The sequence below is a fragment of the Rhamphochromis longiceps genome, linkage group LG12 (assembly GCF_057381845.1).
Source record: "Rhamphochromis longiceps isolate RC_006_pf linkage group LG12, R_longiceps_female_GT1.1, whole genome shotgun sequence".
NCBI classification, from domain to species: Eukaryota; Metazoa; Chordata; class Actinopteri; order Cichliformes; family Cichlidae; genus Rhamphochromis; species Rhamphochromis longiceps.
Genome location: NC_140568.1, coordinates 37543114 through 37567489, shown reverse-complemented (window position 1 = coordinate 37567489; position 24376 = coordinate 37543114). Strand labels below are relative to the sequence as shown.

At 45.8% G+C, this 24376-nt stretch overlaps 2 protein-coding genes across 2 annotated transcripts; both read left to right on the top strand.

The window, feature by feature from the left end:
- The first annotated feature begins 706 nt into the window (after nucleotides 1-706).
- LOC146657851 (UDP-glucuronosyltransferase 2A2-like) lies at nucleotides 707-24367 on the top strand. Its single transcript, XM_085426210.1, has 6 exons — nucleotides 707-1476; nucleotides 1637-1785; nucleotides 1930-2061; nucleotides 18927-19014; nucleotides 19376-19595; nucleotides 23815-24367. Exons 1-6 carry the CDS (start codon nucleotides 759-761, stop codon nucleotides 24098-24100), a joined length of 1593 nt encoding a protein of 530 aa, XP_085282336.1. The 5' UTR covers nucleotides 707-758; the 3' UTR covers nucleotides 24101-24367.
- On the top strand, nucleotides 7278-12064 carry LOC146657852 (uncharacterized). The gene is made up of 2 exons (XM_085426205.1): nucleotides 7278-11783; nucleotides 11930-12064. The coding sequence occupies exon 1, from the start codon at nucleotides 7382-7384 to the stop codon at nucleotides 10280-10282; it is 2901 nt and encodes a 966-aa protein (XP_085282331.1). The 5' UTR covers nucleotides 7278-7381; the 3' UTR covers nucleotides 10283-11783; nucleotides 11930-12064.
- Nucleotides 24368-24376: the final 9 nt, after the last annotated feature.

Here is a 24376-nt window from a genome sequence, read left to right as displayed (position 1 = left end):
TTTAGATGAACTTCCAGACCAGCAGGTTTAAGGAAGTCATTTATGGGGTCACACACTGACCCCCCCCCCCCCCCCCCCCCCCCCATACACACACACACACACACACACTTACACAACGCACAGGCAAGGTACTCTTTGTGTGTATGTAGACATCATATGTTAATGAACCTATGTGAGCTCAATAAAAGAACAATGTTATGGGGGAGTGGACGAGAGCGACTGGGGTCAAGCGAAGGAACGGCGCTTGTCGTGGTCCTCTCCCTCATGCATGAGTAACACGAAGAACTTTGCCTACTTGTGTCTTGCTTTTGCTGCATAATTAAATTGTCTTGAACGTTCCAGTGAATAGGTTCAAACTACAAACCTATCAGATGTATCACAAAATATACTTAATTAATAATGCCCCCCTGGAATCTGAGGCAGACAGACAAATACCCAGAAGACCTGGGTCATCCACAGCCTCCCTAGCATACTGGTACAGGTTAGAAATCAGTCTTGTTCCTTCAGCACAGTGAACTTTGCTATCAATACCTTTTAACCTATTGTGATAGCACAGTTAATAATTATCTTTCCTGGTTAGAAATCAGTCTTGTTTCTCAGTACAGTCAACTTTACTGTGACTACCTTTTAACCCATTGTGATAGCACAGACAGATATGAGTCAGAGTTCAGATTTATTGAGTTAATAATTATCTTTCCTGATATACTTTCACCAAAGAATCAGACCACGGGTAGTTTTCCTGCTGACATTCAGACACCATGGATCTGCGTCTCTCTGCCTGCATCCTGCTGGTACTTTGTGCGACATGGAGTGCAAATGGAGGAAATATTTTGGTGTGGTACACTGATGGCAGCCACTGGATAAACATGAAGCCTGTTCTGGAGACGCTGGTTGACAGGGGACACCAGGTAACTGTACTGGTCCCGAGCTCATCAATGTACATGAACACCAATGAACCTGCCCGCTTTCACTATGAGCCCTTCAATGCCTCTTTCTCATTGGAGACTATAGAAGATTTTTTGGAAGAGCTCCTCCAATTCGTATTATACGAGTTGGATTATTTGAACTACTGGGAGATCTTCACCAGATCCGTTAAATATGTGAACACACACATTCAGATTTCTTTTCAGTATTTGGACGGTGTGGTGAAATCAGAAGTCATCATGAAGAAGTTGAAAGAGGGAAATTACGATCTTCTCTTGGCGGACCCCATCAAAGCTGGCAGTGACTTAGTAGCAGATATTTTGGGGATCCCACTCATCTTGTCCTTTCGCAGCTCCCCAGTTAATAACTGGGAGAGGCATTGTGGTCAGATGCCTGCTCCACCATCCTTTGTTCCCGGTGCCATGAGCAAACTCACAGATAAGATGGACTTGTCAGAGAGAGTGTGGAACTTTCTCTTCTACGCTCTCCACGACATTGTGATTGATCACACTTTTTGGAACGTATTAGACAGATATTACTCTGATGTCAAAGGTGAGCAAATAGACATGAAGCACTGACTTAAACTATTTGAAATCTGCTAATAATACAAGCACAGTTTTTTAATATCCCATCAGATCTGATTAAGAAAATATGATGCCTTGCATAAACTATTGGTGATACATTGATGTCCATTACTTATGCACTGCAACAGGAACTCCCACCAGTGCCTGTGAGTTGATGAGTAAAGCAGACATCTGGTTAATCCGAACCTACTGGGATTTTGAATTCCCTCGTCCTTTCCCCCCCAACTTCAAATATGTTGGTGGGATCCACTGCAGACCTGCTAAACCTTTACCAGAGGTAAGGACACTCAACCATTACCATCTGATTAATCATTACATCACAGAATATTCCTGACAGGAGCAGTGAAGCCATCAAAATGTTGAACAAAAATGAGAAAACAGCTGGTTGGCTGGTGGTGGGATAATATTTGACTTGTTACAGGATCTGGAGGAATTTGTGCAGAGTTCTGGAGATGATGGCATTGTGATCTTCACTTTAGGATCCATGATCAACAACGTCACCAAGGAGAAGGCCAACATGATAGCCTCAGGCCTCGCTCAGATCCCACAAAAGGTCAGAGGATAATCTTTGTGTCAACTGTAATCAGTTTGTTCAAACCCTGAAAGCATGGAGTAGTTTTTCATGATTTAGATAACCAGTTTCAGAGTGCTCTACTTCTGAAAACCAGAACTACCAAAACTAAAAAATTTTAATGACATTGCAGAGTGTGGACATTTCAACGTGCAAGTGCCCAGTTTCCATGTTATTTCCACAATATTTATGTTTGTTTTCCTAATACAGAGTGTGAAAAATCTGAGTTTGTCAACAGCTGATGATTTCTAATGACAAGTTAACCTCACGCTTCAATATACAGTTAGGTCTATTAATATTTGGACAGAGACATCTTTTTTCTAATTTGGCTTTTGTAATTTTAAATGATATAACTCGGATGCCATTGTAGTGCAGACTTTCAGCTTTAATGCAAATACCTTGTAACTAACAGTGAAGTGTTCCAATGTTTTTCTTGTGTTTATATTTGTAAGTTTCCTTTAATTGTGGAACTTTGTTTTGTAATTGGTGGTAGCGGAAGTAACGTGCAGCACGGACTGAGTTTGTGGTGACACTAGAGCAGAGAAGCATGGCGCTCTGTGAGTTCAGCTGCATCGTCCTACTGCTTTAAACTGGACTTAAGTTTTAAAGAACACATAAGTTAAGTTAAGTTAAATTAAACCCAATTGTGGACTCACCGTTGAGAGGAGTAGCGGCTCGCGCGAAGAACGGACTTTCTCCCGTTTGGCTACAGCAGGCAATGAGGTGTGTTCAGGGTGCCTCTGTTAATTTCAGTTTCAATGAAAGTGCCATAAAAGGGCATTTATGTGTCTATACCTTTATTGTTTGGATTTACTGTGATATGAGTTATTGTAAACATGTTGCTTATTGCAATCGTTTTCTTTGGGTAGTTCTCACGATGATGATGATGATGACGACGCTGAGTGATCTTGTCGCCGAACATTGAATAAATCATCTGTAAACAAGAACTTGTCCGCGTGGTGGCTAACGGGAGCTACAGTGAGAACTCATCTGCTCCTTGTGAGTGGGCGAGAAAGAAAGGAACATAAGTCATCTCTAGCGTGTCTACAAGGGTCCCCAAGCTCCTGCCAGAAGCCAAGAACGGGTTTGCTCATCCTAACAATTCAAAGAAAGGACATATTGATCTTCTCAAGTGTGCTGCAGAAAATTAACCTGAAGACCATTTGCAAGTTTGGATGCTTTAAAGTGTTAATAAGGGTGTCCTGAAGTGGCTTCATTGTAGCTGCAAGCAAGAAGGTTCAAGTTTACAATTGATCATGAGTTTGAAAAATATGTGTCTTTAAGGGTTGTTAGTGATTTCAGACATGTGTTTAAGGGTTATAAGAATAAGCTACTAAAGCAGTCCTGGATTTTATGCAAGGTTTTATTCAAAGGAAGTAACCAAGTTTGTTACAAGCTATAAGCAGTGTTATTTTATGTTATCAGACTCCTTTACTTAGCCTAACATGTCAGTCACAAATCTCTCTAAACTGAGTGACAATCCTGAGGCAGAGACTGTGACCAGGCCTCAGCAAAACCCTCCACTGTGCAGTTCTCCTCTGCAAAATACAGATGGTCCACAAGAAGTTCGAGTAACATCAGATGTTCATCCATCAACAAGTAAGTGTGCGCAACAAAAAATTCAAAACCCACCTCGTAAAAGCCAGAGGTCAAGAACCTTAACTGAAAAGGGAAGAGGAATGTTAAACCAAAGGATTAAGGAGTTGGAGCAAAGTTTTAAGATCAAGTACGAAAAGTGGAAGGTTCTAGCAAAGGATGCTAACCATTCAATTTCTGACAATTGTTCAGATGAAGAGCTGCAAGCAATAATAAACAACATTAATACTGCTTCCAGCGAACTAAACACAGCATATGAAAATTGGCGTCAGGTGGACATTCCTGATAACAATGCACGCCGCAGAATTGATACTTGCGAGGAGGTAACAAGAACTGTTATTAAGACTGCACAAAGACGTTTGAGAGGAAAGGCACCAGTCAAACCACAGTTTAATGTAGATGAATCTTTTTTAATGTCTGAGAAATCATATGGCGTCAGTAAGCACTCACAGGTTTCCAGTCAATACAAACAGTCACACGTTGCATCAAGAGTCGCTTCTAAGTCCTCCAGTGCGTCATCCATGAGCAGACAAGAAGCTGCTGCTAAAATGGCTGCAGCCCAAGCAACACTGGAAATCCTTCATGAACAACAGTGTCAGCAAGCAGAGCTTCTGCAGCTGGAGGCTGAAGATAAAAGACAGATTGCAGAACAAACAGCTGAAGCCTGCAGACGACGTTTAAGAATGGAGGAAGAAGAAGCACAGTTACAAGCAAAACTTGAGGTTGAAAATGCTGCCAGGCGAAAGCTTTTGGAAGACAAACGCAAGGAACTGGAACGATTGGAAGCACTCAAACAGTTAAGGGTGGCTAAGGCAACCATGCAAGTGTATGAGCAAGAGCAAGATGAAGATTCAGAAGAAGAAATTAAGCAGTTACTGCATGGATGTAAAACTGAAAGCCAAAGGGAAGGGGACCGATTTCAGCACACAAGTCACATACATAACTCACCAGAGTTACACTTACCACAACAAACTGTTATACATCCACAGCATGATGGTGGCATCGCAGCACTTGCCATGTTATTAGCAGATTCTATTAGTGCCAGTCGTCTTCCTATGCCAGAGCTGACAACATTCAGTGGTGACCCCCTAAAATATAAGAACTGGAAGGCTGCCTTTCAAACTTTAATCGATAGAAAAAACATACCAGCCTCTGAGAAAATCTACTATTTGTGCAAGTACGTTAGTGGACCAGCTAAGAAGGCTGTTGAAAACTATTTCCTGTTAGGCACTGAGGCTGCTTATAAGGCAGCATGGGAAGTATTAGATGAGAGATTTGGAAACTCCTTCCTTATTGCCAAAGCCTTCAGAGACAAACTCAGTGCATGGCCCAGAATTGGCTCCAAGGACAGTCTGGAACTTCAGGAATTTGTGGACTTTCTACGGAGCTGTGAAGCTGCGGAAAGCCAGATTAAAGGTCTAGAGGTTCTTAATGATTGCAATGAGAATCAAAAAATCCTCTCCAAGCTCCCCGATTGGTTGACATCAAGGTGGAATAGGAAAGTGTTGACGATAGAGGAGGAGACTGGCAGATTTCCAAGCTTTAGCCAGTTTGTGCAGTTTCTCATAAGGGAAGCCAGGATCGCATGCAATCCTGTGACTTCACTCCATGCCTTGAAACAGTTCGATGGAGAAAAGGTCAAGCCACAACGAAACCAGACTCCTGCAGCTAAAGTTCTAACAACAAACACTGATGAGAAGATTGCTGCCAGCAGTTGTCTGTTTTGTGAAAGACCAGGCCACAGTCTGTACAAATGTAGAAAATTTTTGGAACGACCAATATTGGAACGACACAGGTTTGTTCAAGATAATAAGCTATGCTTTGGTTGCTTAAAGCCTGGACATCACTCGAGAGACTGTAAGTACAGAAGCACTTGCAGTACATGCCAGAAAAGGCATCCAACTTGCTTACACGATGATCAAAGAGAACAAAAGACACGAAAGACTGAAGGAATAAGGCAGGAAGCTAGACACAGAGAACAAAGCAATGAACAGCTAGAAGAAAGAGAAGCTATAGCAATACAGTGGGGCAAAAAAGTATTTAGTCAGCCACCGATTGTTCAAGTTCCCCCACTTAAAATGATGACAGAGGTCAGTAATTTGCACCAGAGGTACACTTCAACTGTGAGAGACAGAATGTGAAAAAAAAATCCATGAATCCACATGGTAGGATTTGTAAAGAATTTATTGGTAAATCAGGGTGGAAAATAAGTATTTGGTCAATAACAAAAATACAACTCAATACTTTGTAACATAACCTTTGTTGGCAATAACAGAGGTCAAACGTTTACTATAGGTCTTTACCAGGTTTGCACACACAGTAGCTGGTATTTTGGCCCATTCCTCCATGCAGATCTTCTCGAGAGCAGTGATGTTTTGGGGCTGTCGCCGAGCAACACGGACTTTCAACTCCCGCCACAGATTTTCTATGGGGTTGAGGTCTGGAGACTGGCCAGGCCACTCCAGGACTTTCAAATGCTTCTTACGGAGCCACTCCTTTGTTGCCCGGGCGGTGTGTTTTGGATCATTGTCATGTTGGAAGACCCAGCCTCGTTTCATCTTCAAAGTTCTCACTGATGGAAGGAGGTTTTGGCTCAAAATCTCACGATACATGGCCCCATTCATTCTGTCCTTAACACGGATCAGTCGTCCTGTCCCCTTGGCAGAAAAACAGCCCCATAGCATGATGTTTCCACCCCCATGCTTCACAGTAGGTATGGTGTTCTTGGGATGCAACTCAGTATTCTTCTTCCTCCAAACACGACGAGTTGAGTTTATACCAAAAAGTTCTATTTTGGTTTCATCTGACCACATGACATTCTCCCAATCCTCTGCTGTATCATCCATGTGCTCTCTGGCAAACTTCAGACGGGCCTGGACATGCACTGGCTTCAGCAGCGGAACACGTCTGGCACTGCGGGATTTGATTCCCTGCCGTTGTAGTGTGTTACTGATGGTGACCTTTGTTACTTTGGTCCCAGCTCTCTGCAGGTCATTCACCAGGTCCCCCCGTGTGGTTCTGGGATCTTTGCTCACCGTTCTCATGATCATTTTGACCCCACGGGATGAGATCTTGCGTGGAGCCCTAGATCGAGGGAGATTATCAGTGGTCTTGTATGTCTTCCATTTTCTGATGATTGCTCCCACAGTTGATTTTTTTCACACCAAGCTGCTTGCCTATTGTAGATTCACTCTTCCCAGTCTGGTGCAGGTCTACAATACTTTTCCTGGTGTCCTTCGAAAGCTCTTTGGTCTTGGCCATGGCGGAGTTTGGAGTCTGACTGTTTGAGGCTGTGGACAGGTGTCTTTTATACAGATGATGAGTTCAAACAGGTGCCATTCATACAGGTAACGAGTGGGGGACAGAAAAGCTTCTTACAGAAGACGTTACAGGTCTGTGAGAGCCAGAGATTTTCCTTGTTTGAGGTGACCAAATACTTATTTTCCACCCTGATTTACCAATAAATTCTTTACAAATCCTACCATGTGAATTCATGGATTTTTTTTTCACATTCTGTCTCTCACAGTTGAAGTGTACCTCTGGTGCAAATTACTGACCTCTGTCATCATTTTAAGTGGGGGAACTTCCATAATCGGTGGCTGACTAAATACTTTTTTGCCCCACTGTAAGTGAAGCAACATCCAACAGAGTTCAGCATGACAACACCAACATTCAGACATCTACAATCATTCCTGTGTGGGTTTCAATGATGAAAGAGCCTGACAGAGAAACACTTGTGTATGCTCTCCTTGATACGCAAAGTGACACAACTTTCATTCTTGAGGAGGCAGCAGATTCTCTAAATGCAAAGGGGGAACAGGTCAAGCTAAAGTTATCTACTATGGCCTCTACAAACAAAGTTGTAGCTTGCCAAAGGATCTCTGGGTTGCAAGTTAGAGGATTCAACTCAGAGAAGAAAATAACTCTTCCTACAACCTACACAAGAAAGTTCATTCCGGCGAACAGAGACCACATACCCACACCAGAGACAGCAATGGCATGGCCCCATCTTGAGCAGATTGCAGATAGGATTGTTCCTCGTCAAGGGTGTGATGTTGGTCTACTAATTGGCTACAACTGTTCTCAGGCACTTCTTCCTAGAGAGGTGGTGTGCGGTGAAGAAAATCAACCATTTGCACAGAGAACAGACTTGGGATGGAGCATTATTGGACATGGCAGCCCATACGTAGACTGTGGAGACACTATTGGAGTGAGTCATCAAGTCATCACAAGGCAAGTGACACCGGAACTTCAGCTTCCATCAAGTCCCAAACAGGAAGTTCACTATGTATGCAGAACACAGATCAAGGAAGTCATCTCATCTGACATAATTAAAGAGCTTGAATGTGACTTTAATGAGAGAGTTGCTGAGGACAATCACTTCTCTCAAGATGACCTCCAGTTTTTGTCGAAATTGAAACAAGGAATCAAACACAAAGAAGATGGTCATATTGAGATGCCTCTTCCATTTAAACGAGAAAGGCCGAGCTTGCCAGACAATATGGTGTGTGCTATCCATCGCCTTAAGCACCTAGAAAGGAAATTAAGGAGAAACAGCAGATATTACCAGGACTACAAAACCTTCATGGAAGAGACCATAGCGCGTGGAGATGCTGAGAAGATCCCCAAGGCTGATCTCCACAAACACCCAGTGTGGTACATCCCACACCATGGTGTTTATCACCCGCAAAAGCCTGGGAAAATCCGCATTGTTTTTGACTGTTCAGCCCGGTTTCAGGGGACATCTTTAAATGATCATCTATTGACTGGTCCAGAGCTGACAAATTCCCTTGTTGGTGTCTTGTGTCGGTTTCGCAAGGAAAAGGTTGCAATCATGTGTGACATAGAACGTATGTTCCACCAATTTCACGTGAGGGCAGAAGACCAAGATTACCTCCGCTTTCTCTGGTGGGAGAATGGAGATTTAGAAGCACAGCCAGCAGTCTATCGCATGAGAGTCCATTTGTTTGGAGCTGCTTCGTCTCCAGGCTGTGCTAATTATGGCCTCAAACATCTTGCTGCAATGGCAAGGGGGAATTTCAGCGAAGCATCCGTCCGCTTCATAGAAAGAAACTTTTATGTTGATGACGGTTTGACTAGTGTATCCACCGAAGCAAAGGGAATCCAGCTAGTGAATGAAGCAAGGGAGCTTTGCAACACTGGCAACTTAAGGTTGCATAAGTTCATTTCCAACAGTAAGCAGGTGTTGTCATCAATCCCAAAGGAAGAGTGTGCTGGAGGAGCCAACAACTTGGATATGGCTCTTCATGAACCACACATGGAGAGAGCCCTTGGTGTACAATGGTGTGTCACATCAGATGATTTCCAGTTTAGAGTGGTGGTGAAAGAAAAACCCATGAGCAGAAGAGGGGTATTGTCCACCGTGGCCTCGGTGTTTGATCCGCTTGGCTTTGTCGCACCTTTCATCCTTTTAGGAAAGAAAATCCTCCAGCAAATGTGTCTCGAGAGAGTTAGTTGGGATGATCCTCTTCCAGACCATCTGCTGCCCCAGTGGGAATCCTGGTTGAGAGGACTGCAAGATCTAGCAACCATAAAGGTACAACGATGCTACCTACCAGGAAGCTTTGGCAAAGTTGTGAAATACGAGCTGCATCATTTTTCAGATGCCAGTGCCTCAGGTTATGGAGAGTGCTCATACCTGAGAGTAATAAGCGCATCGGGAGAAGTGCACTGTTCCCTCGTGATGGGGAAAGCAAGGGTAGCTCCTTCAAAGGTAACAACTATACCAAGACTTGAGCTCTCTGCAGCAGTGGTGGCAGTGCGCACAAGTGACATGCTCCAGAGAGAGCTTGAAATGGAAGGCCTGCAGGAATACTTTTGGACTGATTCAAGGGTTGTCCTTGGCTACATCAACAATGATGCAAGGAGATTTCATGTTTTTGTAGCAAACCGTGTCCAACGTATCAAGCAGAGCACACATCCTGACCAATGGAACTACATTGCTTCAGAAGACAACCCCGCTGACCACTCTTCTAGGGGACAGACAGCAGAACAGCTCAAGGCATCTAACTGGTTTAGACGTCCAAATTTTCTGTGGCAGCTAAACCTCCCAAGTAGTGTGTTCACAGTGGGAGAAATATCAGAAGATGACCCAGAGTTACGAAAGACTCATGTCCACAAAATTCACTCAAGGGAAGAGAGGTCACTGCTAGATCGTCTTGAAAGGTTTTCAGATTGGGCAAGAGCAGTACAAGCTGTAGCCATACTGAAACGCAGAGCAAGGGCAGCTAAAGGCCACAAACCAAGGTTTAGTGAACCCACCACTTTGCAGGAGCGTAAGGAGGCAGAAGTTTTTCTCATCAAACTGGTTCAAGCAACACACCTTGCTGAAACCATGAAGAGTCTCAAGCTTAATGGGCAAATCAAGGCAATTGACAAGGCAAATAAATTGCACAAATTAAACCCATTCCTTGATGAGCAGGGTGTACTCAGGGTTGGAGGGCGCTTAACAATGTCCAGTCTTCACCCCCATGTGAAACACCCAGCTATCCTTCCTAAAGGAAGCCATTTGGCAACACTGCTCATCAAGCATCATCATGAAAAGGTGCAGCACCAAGGTCGAGGTATGACTGTTAACGAGCTGTGAGCCAATGGTGTTTGGATTCTTGGATGCAGTAAGGCAGTCTCCTCTCATATTTACAACTGCACAAAATGCAGGAAGTTTAGACGGAACACTGAAGGACAAAGGATGGCGAACCTCCCACAAGAACGCACGGAGTTGTCTCCACCCTTCACATATTGTGGGATGGACTGCTTCGGGCCTATCTATGTCAAGGATGGCAGAAAGGAGCTTAAGCGTTATGGGCTTTTACTCACATGCATGTGCTCAAGAGCCATACATATTGAGATGCTTGAGGACTTAACAACTGATGCATTCATCAATGCCTTGCGTTCGTTTATTGCATTGCGTGGAAGTGTCAGGCAAATTCGATGTGATCAAGGCAGCAATTTCATTGGTGCAAGGCACGAGTTCGCTGAAGCCATGAAGGAGATGGATGGAGAGAACCTCAAGAAAATTGGATGTGAGTTTGTTATGAACACACCATCTGCAAGTCATAAAGGTGGGGTTTGGGAACGCCAAATACGCACCGTGCGTAATGTTCTGGCATCCGTTCTCGACCAAGCAGTTAAAAGGCTCGACAGCAGTTCGTTAAGAACCTTCCTCTACGAAGTTATGGCAATTGTGAATAGCAGGCCATTAACATCAGAGCATTTGCACAATCCATCTGGTCCAGAACCCTTGACACCTAACCACATTCTGACAATGAAGTCAAGCATTATTCCCCCACCTCCTGGAAAGTTTATCAAGGAAGATGTGTACCTGCAAAAACGATGGCGCAGAGTACAGTTCTTAGCCAACAGCTTCTGGGAACGGTGGAAAAGGGAATATCTGTTGAATCTTCAGAGCAGACAAAAATGGAACAGAGCAAGACGAAATGCGAAAGTCAATGATATTGTGCTTCTCAAGGATGATTCTGCTCCACGTAGTCAATGGAAGATGGGAAGGATCATAGATGTCTATCTGGGACAGGATGGAAAGGTGAGAAGTGTGAGGTTGTTGATCAGTGACTCAACTCTAGATGCTAGAGGAAGGCGCACCACAAAACCAACCTATCTGGAGAGACCTATTCAAAAGACTGTAACTCTACTGGAGGCTAATTGAAGAGTCACTTTGCCAATCCACAAGTTCAATTAATGTTAAATGTGATTTCTTGTTATATCCATACATGTTACGTTTTATGGGAAAATCACAGGTGATTTGGTGGGAGTGTAACTAACAGTGAAGTGTTCCAATGTTTTTCTTGTGTTTATATTTGTAAGTTTCCTTTAATTGTGGAACTTTGTTTTGTAATTGGTGGTAGCGGAAGTAACGTGCAGCACGGACTGAGTTTGTGGTGACACTAGAGCAGAGAAGCATGGCGCTCTGTGAGTTCAGCTGCATCGTCCTACTGCTTTAAACTGGACTTAAGTTTTAAAGAACACATAAGTTAAGTTAAATTAAACCCAATTGTGGACTCACCGTTGAGAGGAGTAGCGGCTCGCGCGAAGAACGGACTTTCTCCCGTTTGGCTACAGCAGGCAATGAGGTGTGTTCAGGGTGCCTCTGTTAATTTCAGTTTCAATGAAAGTGCCATAAAAGGGCATTTATGTGTCTATACCTTTATTGTTTGGATTTACTGTGATAAGAGTTATTGTAAACATGTTGCTTATTGCAATCGTTTTCTTTGGGTAGTTCTCACGATGATGATGATGATGACGACGCTGAGTGATCTTGTCGCCGAACATTGAATAAATCATCTGTAAACAAGAACTTGTCCGCGTGGTGGCTAACGGGAGCTACATACCTTGCATGAAAATGTGAGGAACTAAAGCATTAAAAAAAAGGAAAAAGAAAACGAAAACACACAATCCCTTCATTTCAGGGACTCAAAAGTAATTGGACAAATTACATTGAATAAAAATGAAAATAAAATGTTCATTTCTAATACCTGTTTGAAAACCATTTGCTGGCAATGACAGCCTGAAGTCTTGAAGTCAAGAAAATCACAAGATAGTAGTGGGTTACCTCCTTTGTAATGCTCTGTCAGGCCTAGGGATGGGTATTGATAAGATTTTCACGATTCCGATTCCATTTTCGATTCTGTTTAACGATTCGATTCTTTATCGATTCTCTTATCAATTCTTTTTAAAAAAGGAGAACACTAAGTTCGATTAGCTTAGAACTTTGTTTTATATCTTCTCTTTGAACAAGATAGAAATTTAGGAGTAACATGGCCTTACAAACCCAACAGTGAGATCTTAAGAGATCCAGCCTACGGCTCTTCAATGGGGTGTCACAGGGTCCCCAGGAAAAAAAATTGTAAATGTAAAATAATAAAATAAATATTCTTCTGTAGCAATAACAAAGCATAACATAAATTATTCAGTAGCAATTACACAAGAATATCCAGTAATGTCCCTGCCTACAATTAAACACATTCACTTACCTAAAATTGGGGGCATCTGCTGTGGCAAATGGGTTCAAGCCAGTGTTGCCAACTTAGCGACTTTGTCGCTATATTTAGCGAGTTTTCAGACCCCTTGGCGACTTTTTTTCTAAAAAAAGTCGCTAAAAAAAGACGTGAAAGCGCGTATCGCTTTTACTCTCAACAAGCAGTGGGTGCTGTAACGCAGTCAGTTCTTCTTTTACTCTTTTACTCTTATGCTGTTTTGTGGATCACAAGGTTTAAAACTACTTATAAACACACACACAAAGTAACTCCACCAGAGTGCCTATTTCAGGTCACTTTTGCCGGTCCAAGCCCGGGTAAAGGAGCAGGGTTGGAATTGTGACATTAAAAAAAACAATAATTGCTAAAATAAATTTAATTTGTAGTTCTAAATAAACTCTAAATGCATTTAGGACGTTTTTTACTCACTTTATGTCTCTTCCACGATGTTATTTCTCTCTCCAACAACATAGGTTACAATTAGATTAGCATGACCAATTATGCAAATTAGGCGATGACGTCATTTAGCGACTTCTAGCGACTTCTAGGACAACCAATAGCGATTTTCCTTACTGAGGAGTTGGCAACACTGGTTCAAGCCTTTTACCACAAACTTAGTCACTGCTCAGTGACATTCATCTATCCTGGCCTGAAAGGAGACGCTACCGGTAGACTGCAGCGAGAACTGCCAGCATCTGAGCCAGCCAGACTCTGTCTGTCTCATCATGGTCACCTAAATGCACAGTAATAGCAGGTTTTGTAATAAGGCAGATCGCGCTAACATAATATGCACTGTTAGTTGATTATTTACCTGCCGCATTAACGGGAGAGGACGTGCAAACGTTACCGCTGCTGCTGGGTTGAGATTCACGAGTCCGGAGCGGAATTAAAAACATGACATTCATTTTAAGGTTATCACGTGTTTTGTGACCCCTCCTTGAATCGCTACCTTATCGTGGTGGAGGGGTTTGTGTGTCACAGGGATCCCAGGGGCTATGTTGTCTGGGGGCTTTTGCCCCCTGGTAGGGTCTCCCATGGCAAATTGGCCCTGGGTGAGGGACCAGACAAAGAGCGATTCATAAGACCCTTATGAAAAGGACACCGAGGGAACAGTTTACCCTGCCCGGGATAGGGTTACCGGGGCCCCGCCCTGGAGCCAGGCCCGGGGAGGGTGCCCGAGGGCGAGCGTCTGGTGGCCGGGCCTTAGTCCATGGGGCCCGGCCGGGCACAGCCTGAAGAGGAGACATGGGCCCATCCTCCCGCAGGCCCACCACCCGCAGGAGGCGCCATAGGGGTCGGGTGCATTGTGTGCCGGGTGGCGGCCAGGAGCGGAGGCCCTGGAGGACTGACCCCCGGCTGCCAAGACTGGCAATAGGGACATGGAATGTCACCTCTCTGGTGGGGAAGGAGCCTGAGTTAGTGCGTGAGGTTGAGCGGTACCGGCTAGATATAGTCGGGCTCACCTCTACACATGGCTTGGGCTCTGGAACCAGTCTCCTGGAGAGGGGCTGGACTCTGTCTCAGTCTGGAGTTGCCCCTGGTGAGAGGCGGCGGGCTGGAGTGGGTATCCTAATATCCCCTCGGCTTGCTGCCGGTATGTTGGGGTTTTTCCCGGTGGACGAGAGGATTTGTTCCCTGTGCCTTAGGGTCGGGGAATGGGTCCTGACTGTTATCTGCGCTTATGCGCCGAGTGGCAGTTCAGAGTACCCAGCCTTCTTAGAGTCCCTGGGGGGGGGGGGGGTGCTGGAGGGTGCTCCACCTGGAGACTCTGTTGTCCTGCTGGGAGACTTCAATGCTCACGTGGGTAACGACAGCGAGACCTGGAGGGGCGTGATTGGGAGGAACGGCCTCCCTGATCTGAACCCGAGTGGTGCTCTGTTATTGGACTTCTGTGCTAATCACAGTTTGGCCATAACGAACACCCTGTTCGAACATAAGAGTGTCCATAAGTGCACGTGGCACCAGGACGCTCTAGGCCGTAGGTCGATGATCGATTTTGTAATCGTATCAGCAGATCTGCGACCATATGTTCTGGACACTCGGGTAAAGAGAGGGGCTGAGCTGTCAACTGATCACCACCTGGTGGTGAGTTGGATCAGGTGGCGGGGGAAGACGCTGGACAGACCTGGTGCACCTAAACGCGTAGTGAGGGTGTGCTGGGAACGTCTAGCAGAGGCCCCAGTCCGCGAGATCTTCAACGCACACCTCCGGCAGAGCTTCAACAGCATTCCGAGGGAGACTGGGGACATTGAGTCCGAATGGACCATGTTCAGCGTCTCCATTGCCGAAGCTGCTGCATTGAGCTGCGGCCGCAAGGTGGTTGGTGCCTGCCGTGGTGGTAATCCCCGAACCAAATGGTGGACACCAGAGGTGAAGGGAGCCACCAGGCTGAAGAAGGAGTCCTATCGGGCTTGGTTAGCCTGTGGGACTCCGGAGGCAGCCGACAGGTATCGACAGGCCAAGCGGAATGCGGCTCGGGCAGTGGCTGAAGCAAAAACTCAGGTGTGGGAGGAGTTCGGAGAGGCCATGGAAAAAGACTTTCGGACTGCCTCGAAGAGATTCTGGCAAACCGTCAGACGTCTCAGGAGGGGAAAGCGGTGCTCTACCTGCACTGTGTATAGTGCTGGCGGAGCGCTGCTGACGTCGACTGAGAAAATTGTCAGGCGGTGGAAGGAATACTTCGAGGACCTCCTTAATCCCACTGACACGTCTTCCGAGGAGGAAGCAGAGTCTGGGGATGAGGGGAATCACCCGCCAATTTCCGGGGGCGAGGTCACTGAGGCAGTTAAACAACTCCTTGGTGGCAGAGCCCCTGGTATTGATGAGGTCCGCCCCGAGTTCCTGAAGGCTCTGGACGTTGTAGGGCTGTCCTGGTTGACACGCCTCTGCAATGTTGCGTGGAGATCAGGGGCAGTACCTGTGGACTGGCAGACCGGGGTGGTGGTCCCCATCTTTAAGAAAGGGGACCGGAGGGTGTGTTCCAACTACAGGGGGATCACACTCCTCAGCCTCCCTGGGAAAGTCTATGCCAGGGTGCTGGAAAGGAGAGTTCGTCCGTTAGTCGAACCTCGGATACAGGAGGAACAATGCGGTTTTCGTCCTGGTCGCGGAGCACTGGACCAGCTCTTTATCCTCTCCAGGATACTTGAGGGTTCATGGGAGTTTGCCCAACCAGTCTACATGTGTTTTGTGGACTTGGAGAAGGCATTCGACCGTGTCCCTCGGGGTGTCCTGTGGGAGGTGTTGCGGGAATATGGGGTGTCTGGCCCATTGCTACGGGCCATTCGATCCCTATACAACCGTTGCAAGAGCTTGGTTCGCATTGCCGGCAATAAGTCGGACTCGTTCCTGGTGGGTGATGGGCTCCGCCAGGGCTGCCCTTTGTCTCCGGTTCTGTTCATAATTTTTATGGACAGGATTTCTAGGCGCAGCCAAGTGGCGGAGGGCTTTCGCTTTGGTGGCCTCAGAATCTCATCTCTGATTTTTGCAGATGATGTGGTTCTGTTGGCTTCATCGGGTGAGGGCCTCCAGCTCGCACTGGAACGGTTCGCAGCCGAGTGTGAGGCAGCGGGAATGAGGATCAGCACCTCCAAATCTGAGGCCATGGTTCTCAGCCGGAAAAGGGTGGAGTGCCCACTCCGGGTCGGGGATGAGTTCCTGCCCCAAGTGGAGGAGTTCAAGTATCTCGGGGTCTTGTTCGCGAGTGATGGGAGAAGGGAGCCGGAGATCGACAGACGGATTGGGGCTGCAGCTGCAGTAATGCGGACGCTGCACCGATCCGTCGTGGTGAAGAGGGAGCTGAGTGTAAAAGCGAAGCTCTCAATTTACCGGTCGATCTACGTCCCTACCCTCACCTATGGCCACGAGCTGTGGGTAGTGACCGAAAGAACGAGATCGCGGATACAAGCGGCAGAAATGAACTTCCTCCGAAGGGTGGCTGGCCTCTCCCTTAGAGATAGGGTGAGAAGTTCGGCCATCCGGGAGGGGCTCAGAGTAGAGCAGCTGCTCCTCCACATCGAAAGGAGCCAGCTGAGGTGGTTCGGGCATCTGACAAGGATGCCCCCTGGGCGCCTCCTGGGTGAGGTGTTCCAGGCATGTCCCACCGGGAGGAGGCCCCGGGGCAGACCCAGGACACGCTGGAGAGATTATATCTCTCGGCTGGCCTGGGAACGCCTTGGTATTCCCCCGGATAAGCTGGAGGAGGTGGCTGGGGAGAGGGAGGTCTGGGCCTCTTTGCTTAGGCTGCTGCCCCCGCGACCCGGCCCCGGACAAAGCGGATGAAGATGGATGGATGGCTGGATGTGTTTTGTGAGCAAATGCTTTTGCATATTCGTAGTGTTTCCTCCCTTAAATTAAGTATCTACTTTGCAAGTATTGCAAGTTGCCCTGTTGTCATCCGTTCTCGTAAACTTTTGAGCGTTTGAGCCGCTTACGCGCCGTGTTTCCTGCCAGGTAAATGACGCTCCGCAACGTGGTGACGTCATTCGGGGCGACTGGAATCGATAAGGGAATCGTTTGCAAAAATGTCAAACAATTCCAAGGAATTGAAACAGTGGGAACCGGTTCTCAACAAGAACCGGTTTTTGATACCCATCCCTAGTCAGGCCTTTACTGCAGCGACTTTCAGTTACTATTTGTGGGCTTTTCTGTCCAAAGTAAGAAATTAATCAGTCTGTCAGAAATTTGTATCAACAGCAGGAATGACCCCACTTTTTAAATTGCTCCTGTGAACCCATTTTTGACACCAGGAACATAAAAACACACTGTTGTGTAGACATGTCCTCACGGTTCAAAGGGTCTTTTTGATAGGAGTTACGGTTTTGGATTTAGAAGCAGTTTTTCAACAGGTGCGGTCAGGGAGATTTGACTTGGTTTTGCTATAGAGTAATAGTATTCCAGTAGTTAGTGCAGGCCAACTGGATAGAGCATTCTGATTGGCCTGTTAAATCCAAGCTTGTTGTTCATTGGAGGATTTCTTTACAGCAGACAGGTGGTTCAAATCTGGGCAGTTGGAGTCAGTTGATCGAGTTTAGAATCATCTTTTCTGACTGGATGATCAGACATGAAACTATTTACCTGTCTGTAGTGGATTCACCCACAATTAAACTCATCTAACCTAATTTAATATCTCTGTTATTACTTTGACACACGTGCATAAACGCACACAGACACACACGAACACAGAGACAGATATGTGCACAGATGCAGAAACATTTTTTGCCATTTGTGATTCTTGATTTTAGACATTTAAAATACATAATTCCACTCTTCTACTTTTTAAGGAATATAAGCTGTCAACACTCATCTAGATTTGTTCTGATTCAATTTTTATTTACATTTCACATATGTACTTCCAAGTCATTTAAAGAATATCAGATTTCAATATTCATTCAGATGTTTTCTGACTCTAAATTTTCTTTTGTCATTACTCAGCTTTTTCTAATGTGTATTTAAACATGTTGAGCTACCTTTCAATTTTGAAACTTCTTCTGTGTCAGCTTTCAACTGTTTAGCACTTTTATTTTCAGGTGAAAAATTCTCTTCTTCAGCTCATTCAGCATTTTTAACTTAACATTCAGGAATCATCACAATCCAGCTCAAAACATTCAACTATCAGCATTCACACTGCATTTTCTTCAGGAAATGCATTCTGTAGCGAACCCCCCCGAATGAAGGATGACACTTTACTGATGACGTTTTGAAGGTTTAATGGCAGTAAACCATCAATCTCACCGTAAGAGCTGGGGATGTATACATAGAAACAGCGTGTAAGCAAAAATAATCCACACTCTTACAATCGTAAACCTTATAACATGAAGTTCGTTTCAACGTAACATTTAACAAATGTAGCGACTGTCACAAAAACATCTAAACGTGTCCTTATTTATATCATAACCATACCTTGTGCCTCTATCAAGGGGGCTGCTAATGACAAAAGAAATCTCCATAGGCTCCGTTAAGCCATCACATTTCAAAACTCCCGCGACTACCGCTGAAAACTGCGCCAAAAACATTTTACAGGAAATCGTCCCATCAAAATAAAAGCTTCTACACCCGAACAGGAAGTTGGTAGTAGAAGACAGCAATGAGTGCCAAAATAAGTTGCAAGGAAAGGCATTCAGGGTTATTTACACATTCTCTAGTTTTTCTATAATACGTTGTGATATATTACTTAAATATACTGGGCTGTGAGTATACTACAAAAGAAAAAATGTAAAGTAAGAAATGTTATTTTTACAGGTGCTGTGGAGGTACAAAGGAGAAAAACCAGAAACCTTGAGTGCCAACACTAGAATATATGACTGGATCCCTCGGAATGACCTCCTAGGTACGCAAACGTGGTACCAAACACAGACTTTCTTAAATCTGCAATGACATAAATTAAACATGCATTCAACATTAAATGCAGGTTGTTAGCATTCTGTTTATTAACAAAAGGAAATTATATTATATTATATACTTTTCTAGCAGATGTGATCTTGATTACATATTGCACCCTGTGCAAATCTACCCTGGCTAATTCTTTTTCTCCAAGAGGTTGCACTAAAGATTAGTTGAATGCACAGAGGTATTAGAACGTGCAAATCAATCTTGGCTCAAAAAACTTGTTCCAGGTTCTTGAAATTCTCCTTTTTTTCACATGTGAAAAACTAACTTTCAATGTCACACGGTTATTTGGCATGTGTTAGGTCACCCTAAAACTAGAGCTTTCATCACTCACGGAGGCACAAATGGGATTTATGAAGCCATCTACCACGGAGTTCCCATGGTGGGCATACCCATGTTCAGTGACCAGCCAGACAACATGATCCACATGAAGGAAAAAGGAACTGCAGTTATTCTCAATTTGAACTTCATGACAGCTGAGGACCTAAGAGATGCAGTCAACACCGTCATCGATGACAAATCGTGAGTTCTCTGAACTATCTGCACTTTAAATTAGGCACTGAAAACAGGCTTTAAAAGGAAAAAAATGGAGCAGGCTCAGAGTATGAAACGTGAAGAATCTACCTTAAACTATTTTTTCTTGAAGCCAGCTAACACAAAAAAGCCCTGCTGAGCTGAACTTTCAATTCAATTTTATTTATATAGCGCCAAGTCACAACAGCAGTCGCCTCAAGGCGCTTTATATTGTACAATAGATCGTACAATAATAGATACAGAGAAAACAACAACAACAATCATATGACCCCCTATGAGCAAGCACTTTGGCGACAGTGGGAAGGAAAAACTCCCTTTTAACAGGAAGAAACCTCCGGCAGAACCAGGTCCAGGGAGGGGCGGAGCCATCTGCTGCGACCGGATGTGGCGAGAGAAGAACTTTAATGACCTCTGTATACAAATTTCTGGAGTTTTTATGGTCTGGAGTTTTATGGCTTTTTCATTAATGAAAAAGCAAAGAAATGGTAAATAGCCTGTATTTATATAGCGCTTTACTAGTCCCTAAGGACCCCAAAGCGCTTTACACATCCATTCATGCACCCATTCACACACTGGTGATGGCAAGCTACATTGTAGCCACAGCCACCCTGGGGCGCACTGACAGAGGCGAGGCTGCCGGGCCCTCTGACCACCACCAGTAGGCAACGGGTGAAGTGTCAAATCAAATCAAATCAAATCACTTTTATTGTCACATCACATGTGCAGGCACACTGGCACAGCACATGCGAGTGAAATTCTTGTGTGCGAGCCCCACAAGCAACAGAGATGTGCAAACACAACAACACAAACGAGCAAAATACAAGAATGGCCAACCTGAAACTAATAAATATATGTACAATATATAATAGTGTATGCATTTCTGGATGTGTATACTAAATATTTTCCTACGTGTGTGTGTGTGTGTGTGTGTGTGTGTGTGTGTGTGTGTGTACACATTTTTACAAATTAAATAGTAAAAAAAAAAAAATAAATAATAATAATAATAATAATAATAAAATATATAAAATATACAGAGTTGAATATGTGCAAAACAAGTGGCATTTATATACAGTGTGGAGTGCATAATGTTGAAGTTCCAGTAGTGAAGCTGAGGTGTCTATGACGTGTTCAGCAGTCTGATGGCCTGATGGAAAAAGCTGTCTCTCAGTCTGCTGGTACGGGACCGGATGCTGCAGAACCTCCTTCCTGATGGAAGCAGTCTGAACAGTTTATGGCTGGGGTGACTGGAGTCCTTGATGATCCTCCCCGCTTTCCTCAGGCAGCGCTTCCTGTAGATGTCTTGGAGGGAGGGAAGCTCACCTCCAATTATCCGTTCAGAGCACCGCACTACTCGCTGGAGAGCTTTGCAGTTGTAGGCGGTGCTGTTGCCATACCAGGTGGTGATGCATCCAGTGAGGATGCTCTCAATGGCACAGTGATAGAAGGTCCTGAGGATGCGGGGGCTCATGCCGAATCTTTTCAGTCTCCTGAGAAAGAAGAGGCGCTGCTGCGCCTTCTTCACTGTTTTGTTTGTGTGTACTGACCACGTAAGATCCTCAGCCAGATGTACACCAAGGAACCGGAAGCTGCTCACTCTCTCCACAGCAGCGCCGTTGATGGTGATGGGGGTGTGTACTTCTCTGCACCTCCGGAAGTCCACTATCAACTCCTTTGTCTTTGCGACGTTGAGGGTGAGATGGTTGTCTTGACACCAGTGGGTCAGGGCGCTGACCTCCTCCCTGTAAGCCGTCTCATCACTGTTGGTGATAAGACCCACCACTGTAGTGTCGTCCGCAAACTTCACAATGATGTTGGAGCTGTTAGTGGCTGTGCAGTCGTAGGTGTAGAGTGAGTACAGGAGAGGGCTCAGTACACACCCCTGTGGAGCACCAGTGTTCAGTGTGATGGGGGATGAGGTGATGCTGCCCAGTCTGACCACCTGGCGTCTGTCAGACAGGAAGCTAAGGATCCAGCTGCAGAGGGAGCTGCTCAGTCCTAGATCCTGCAGTTTCCTGTCCAGCTTCGAGGGAACGATGGTATTGAATGCTGAGCTGTAATCTACAAACAGCATCCTCACATACGTGTCTCTCTTCTCCAGGTGTGACAGGGCAGTGTGTAGTGTCAGGGCTATGGCATCATCAGTGGACCTGTTGTGGCGGTATGCAAACTGTAGAGGGTCCAGTGAGTCGGGTAGTGCAGAGCAGATGAAGTCCCTGACCAGCTTCTCGAAGCATTTGCTTACGATGGGGGTCAGGGCTACAGGTCGCCAGTCGTTCAATGAGGAGATGGTGGAGGATTTGGGTACAGGGACGATGGTGGCCATTTTGAAGCAGGCTGGGACTACAGACAGAGAGAGGGAAAGGTTGAAGATGTGCGTGAACACTCCAGCCAGCTGAGCCGCGCATGACCTGAGGACGCGGCCGGGAATCCCGTCCGGACCAGTAGCTTTGCGTGCGTTCACCTTCCTGAAGCACTTCCGCACATCCTCCTCAGACACAGTGTGCGCACTGACGTCATCCGCGGTGCGCACACTGTCCGGTCTCATGGTGTTCGCTGTGTCGAATCTAGCGTAGAATACGTTTAGATCCTCACACAGAGAGGCCGTGGTCTGCGGTGTGCTGGTTTTCCCTCTAAAGTCTGTGATCGTGTTTAGTCCCTGCCACATACTCCGAGGGTTGTCAAACTGTTGCTCCACCCTGTCCCTGTACTCACGTTTGGCTGCTTTGTTCGTCTTCCGGAGTTGGTAATGTGCGTGTTTGTAGTCCGATGTGTTCGCGGAGGCAAAGGCGGTGTTCCGTGCCGCCAGTGCCGCGCGAACATCTCCGTTAATCCAGGGTTTTTGATTTGGGAAGGATTTGACTGTTCTGGATGGGACGACATCTTCCACGCATTTCCTGATAAATCCACAGACTGAGTCTGTGTATTCATCAATGTCTCTGGCAGCCACGTGAAACATTTCCCAGTCCGCGTGATCAAAACAGTCCCGCAGCGCAGACTCCGATTGGTCCGTCCAACAGTGCACCGCCCTCCGGGTTGGAGCTTCCTGTTTCAGCTTCTGCCTGTAGGCGGGCAGGAGCAGGATGGAGCAGTGATCTGATTGGCCGAATGGGGCGCGGGGGAGGGCTTTGTACGCATCCCGGAAAGAGGTGTAACAGTGGTCGAGTAGCCGGTTTCCACGTGTGTTGAAAAGGATGTGTTGATGGAGTTTTGGTGAGACTTTCTTCAGGTTTCCCTTATTAAAGTCTCCGGCTGTGATAAACGCTGCCTCTGGGTGTGCGGTTTCCTCGCTGCTGATCGCGCTGTACAGTTCCCTGAGTGCACGGTCAGTGTCGGCTTGTGGGGGAATGTAAACAGCCGTAATAATCACTGCTGTAAATTCCCTCGGTAGCCAGAATGGCCGGCACTTAATCATCAGGTACTCCAGGTCCGGTGAGCAGAAGGATTTGACCGGGTGCACGTTCGCATAATCACACCAGCTGTTGTTGATCATGAAACACACACCACCGCCTCTGCTTTTCCCAGTAAGATCCTGTGACCTGTCCGCGCGGTGCACAGAGAACCCCGGCAGTTGTATTGCGGAGTCCGGTACTTTGTCCGATAGCCAGGTTTCTGTGAGGCAGATCACGCAGCAGTCCCGCATCTCTCGCTGGAATGAGATCCGTGCCCGAAGCTCGCACAGCTTGTTCTCCAGAGACTGCATATTAGCCAGTAATAAACTGGGTAACGGTGGTCTGTAAGTGCGCCGTCTCAGTCGAACCAGAACGCCAGATCTTCTCCCTCTGCGTCGGCGGCCTCCAGGGCCAGAGAACAAAGGCGTCTCAGGTGAGATGAATGGGGGGTCTGCAAACGGAGCGTCCGTGTTGCAAAACTTGAACTCCGGAAAGTTATAAGAAAGACCGTCTTTTATGTCCAGTAAGGTTTGTCGGTCGTACACAAGGAGACAAGTGCTGCTCGTGAAAAAATAAAGGAAAAGTAAAATTAAACACAGAAGAAAGCCGTTGCTTGGGGGAGCTCGCGACGAGGCTGCCATACTCTGCGCCATCTTGAAATCTTGCCCAAGGACACAACGACCGAGAATGTCCGAGCCGGGGCTCGAACTGGCAACCTTCCAATTACTAGGCGAACGCCCAACTCTTGAGCCACGATCGCCCCATAATGAATGATATTCATTTTTACAATGTTTTTTCTAATTTATACACATTCACAGGTACAAAGAAAATGCTATGCGGTTGGCCAGCATCCACCACGACAGACCCATGAGTGCTTTGGATGAGGCAGTATTCTGGATCGAGTTCACACTGAAAAACAAAGGGGCCAAGCACTTGAGGGTCCAGGCCCATGAGCTCACCTGGTACCAGTATCACAGCCTGGATGTCCTGGGCTTCATCTTCACTATAGTTTTACTCCTCATATTCATCTTCATCAAGACCTGCAGTTTCTGTCTGCACAAGTGCTGTGTCGGGAGAGGAAAGACCAAAAGGAAGGCTGAATAACAACTGAAAAAGGTGCTGTGAGTGTTGTGCCGGGGCAATATTTGTTACCTACATGAGACTTTCTTTCATGTATGTTGAGTTTCCCACCATCTTATTCTTTATGAATCACCACTGATTACTTTAATTGAAGACAGGTGTACCGATTTGCAGAAGTGTACCTGAAGTTAATCTCACATTAAAAACAGAATGCTGATTGGCTGTTGAGTTTTGCTTTTTTAAGAAAGGAAAACACAAAATTCATTCTATGCCTTTACTTGAGTACTGCTCATGAAAAGT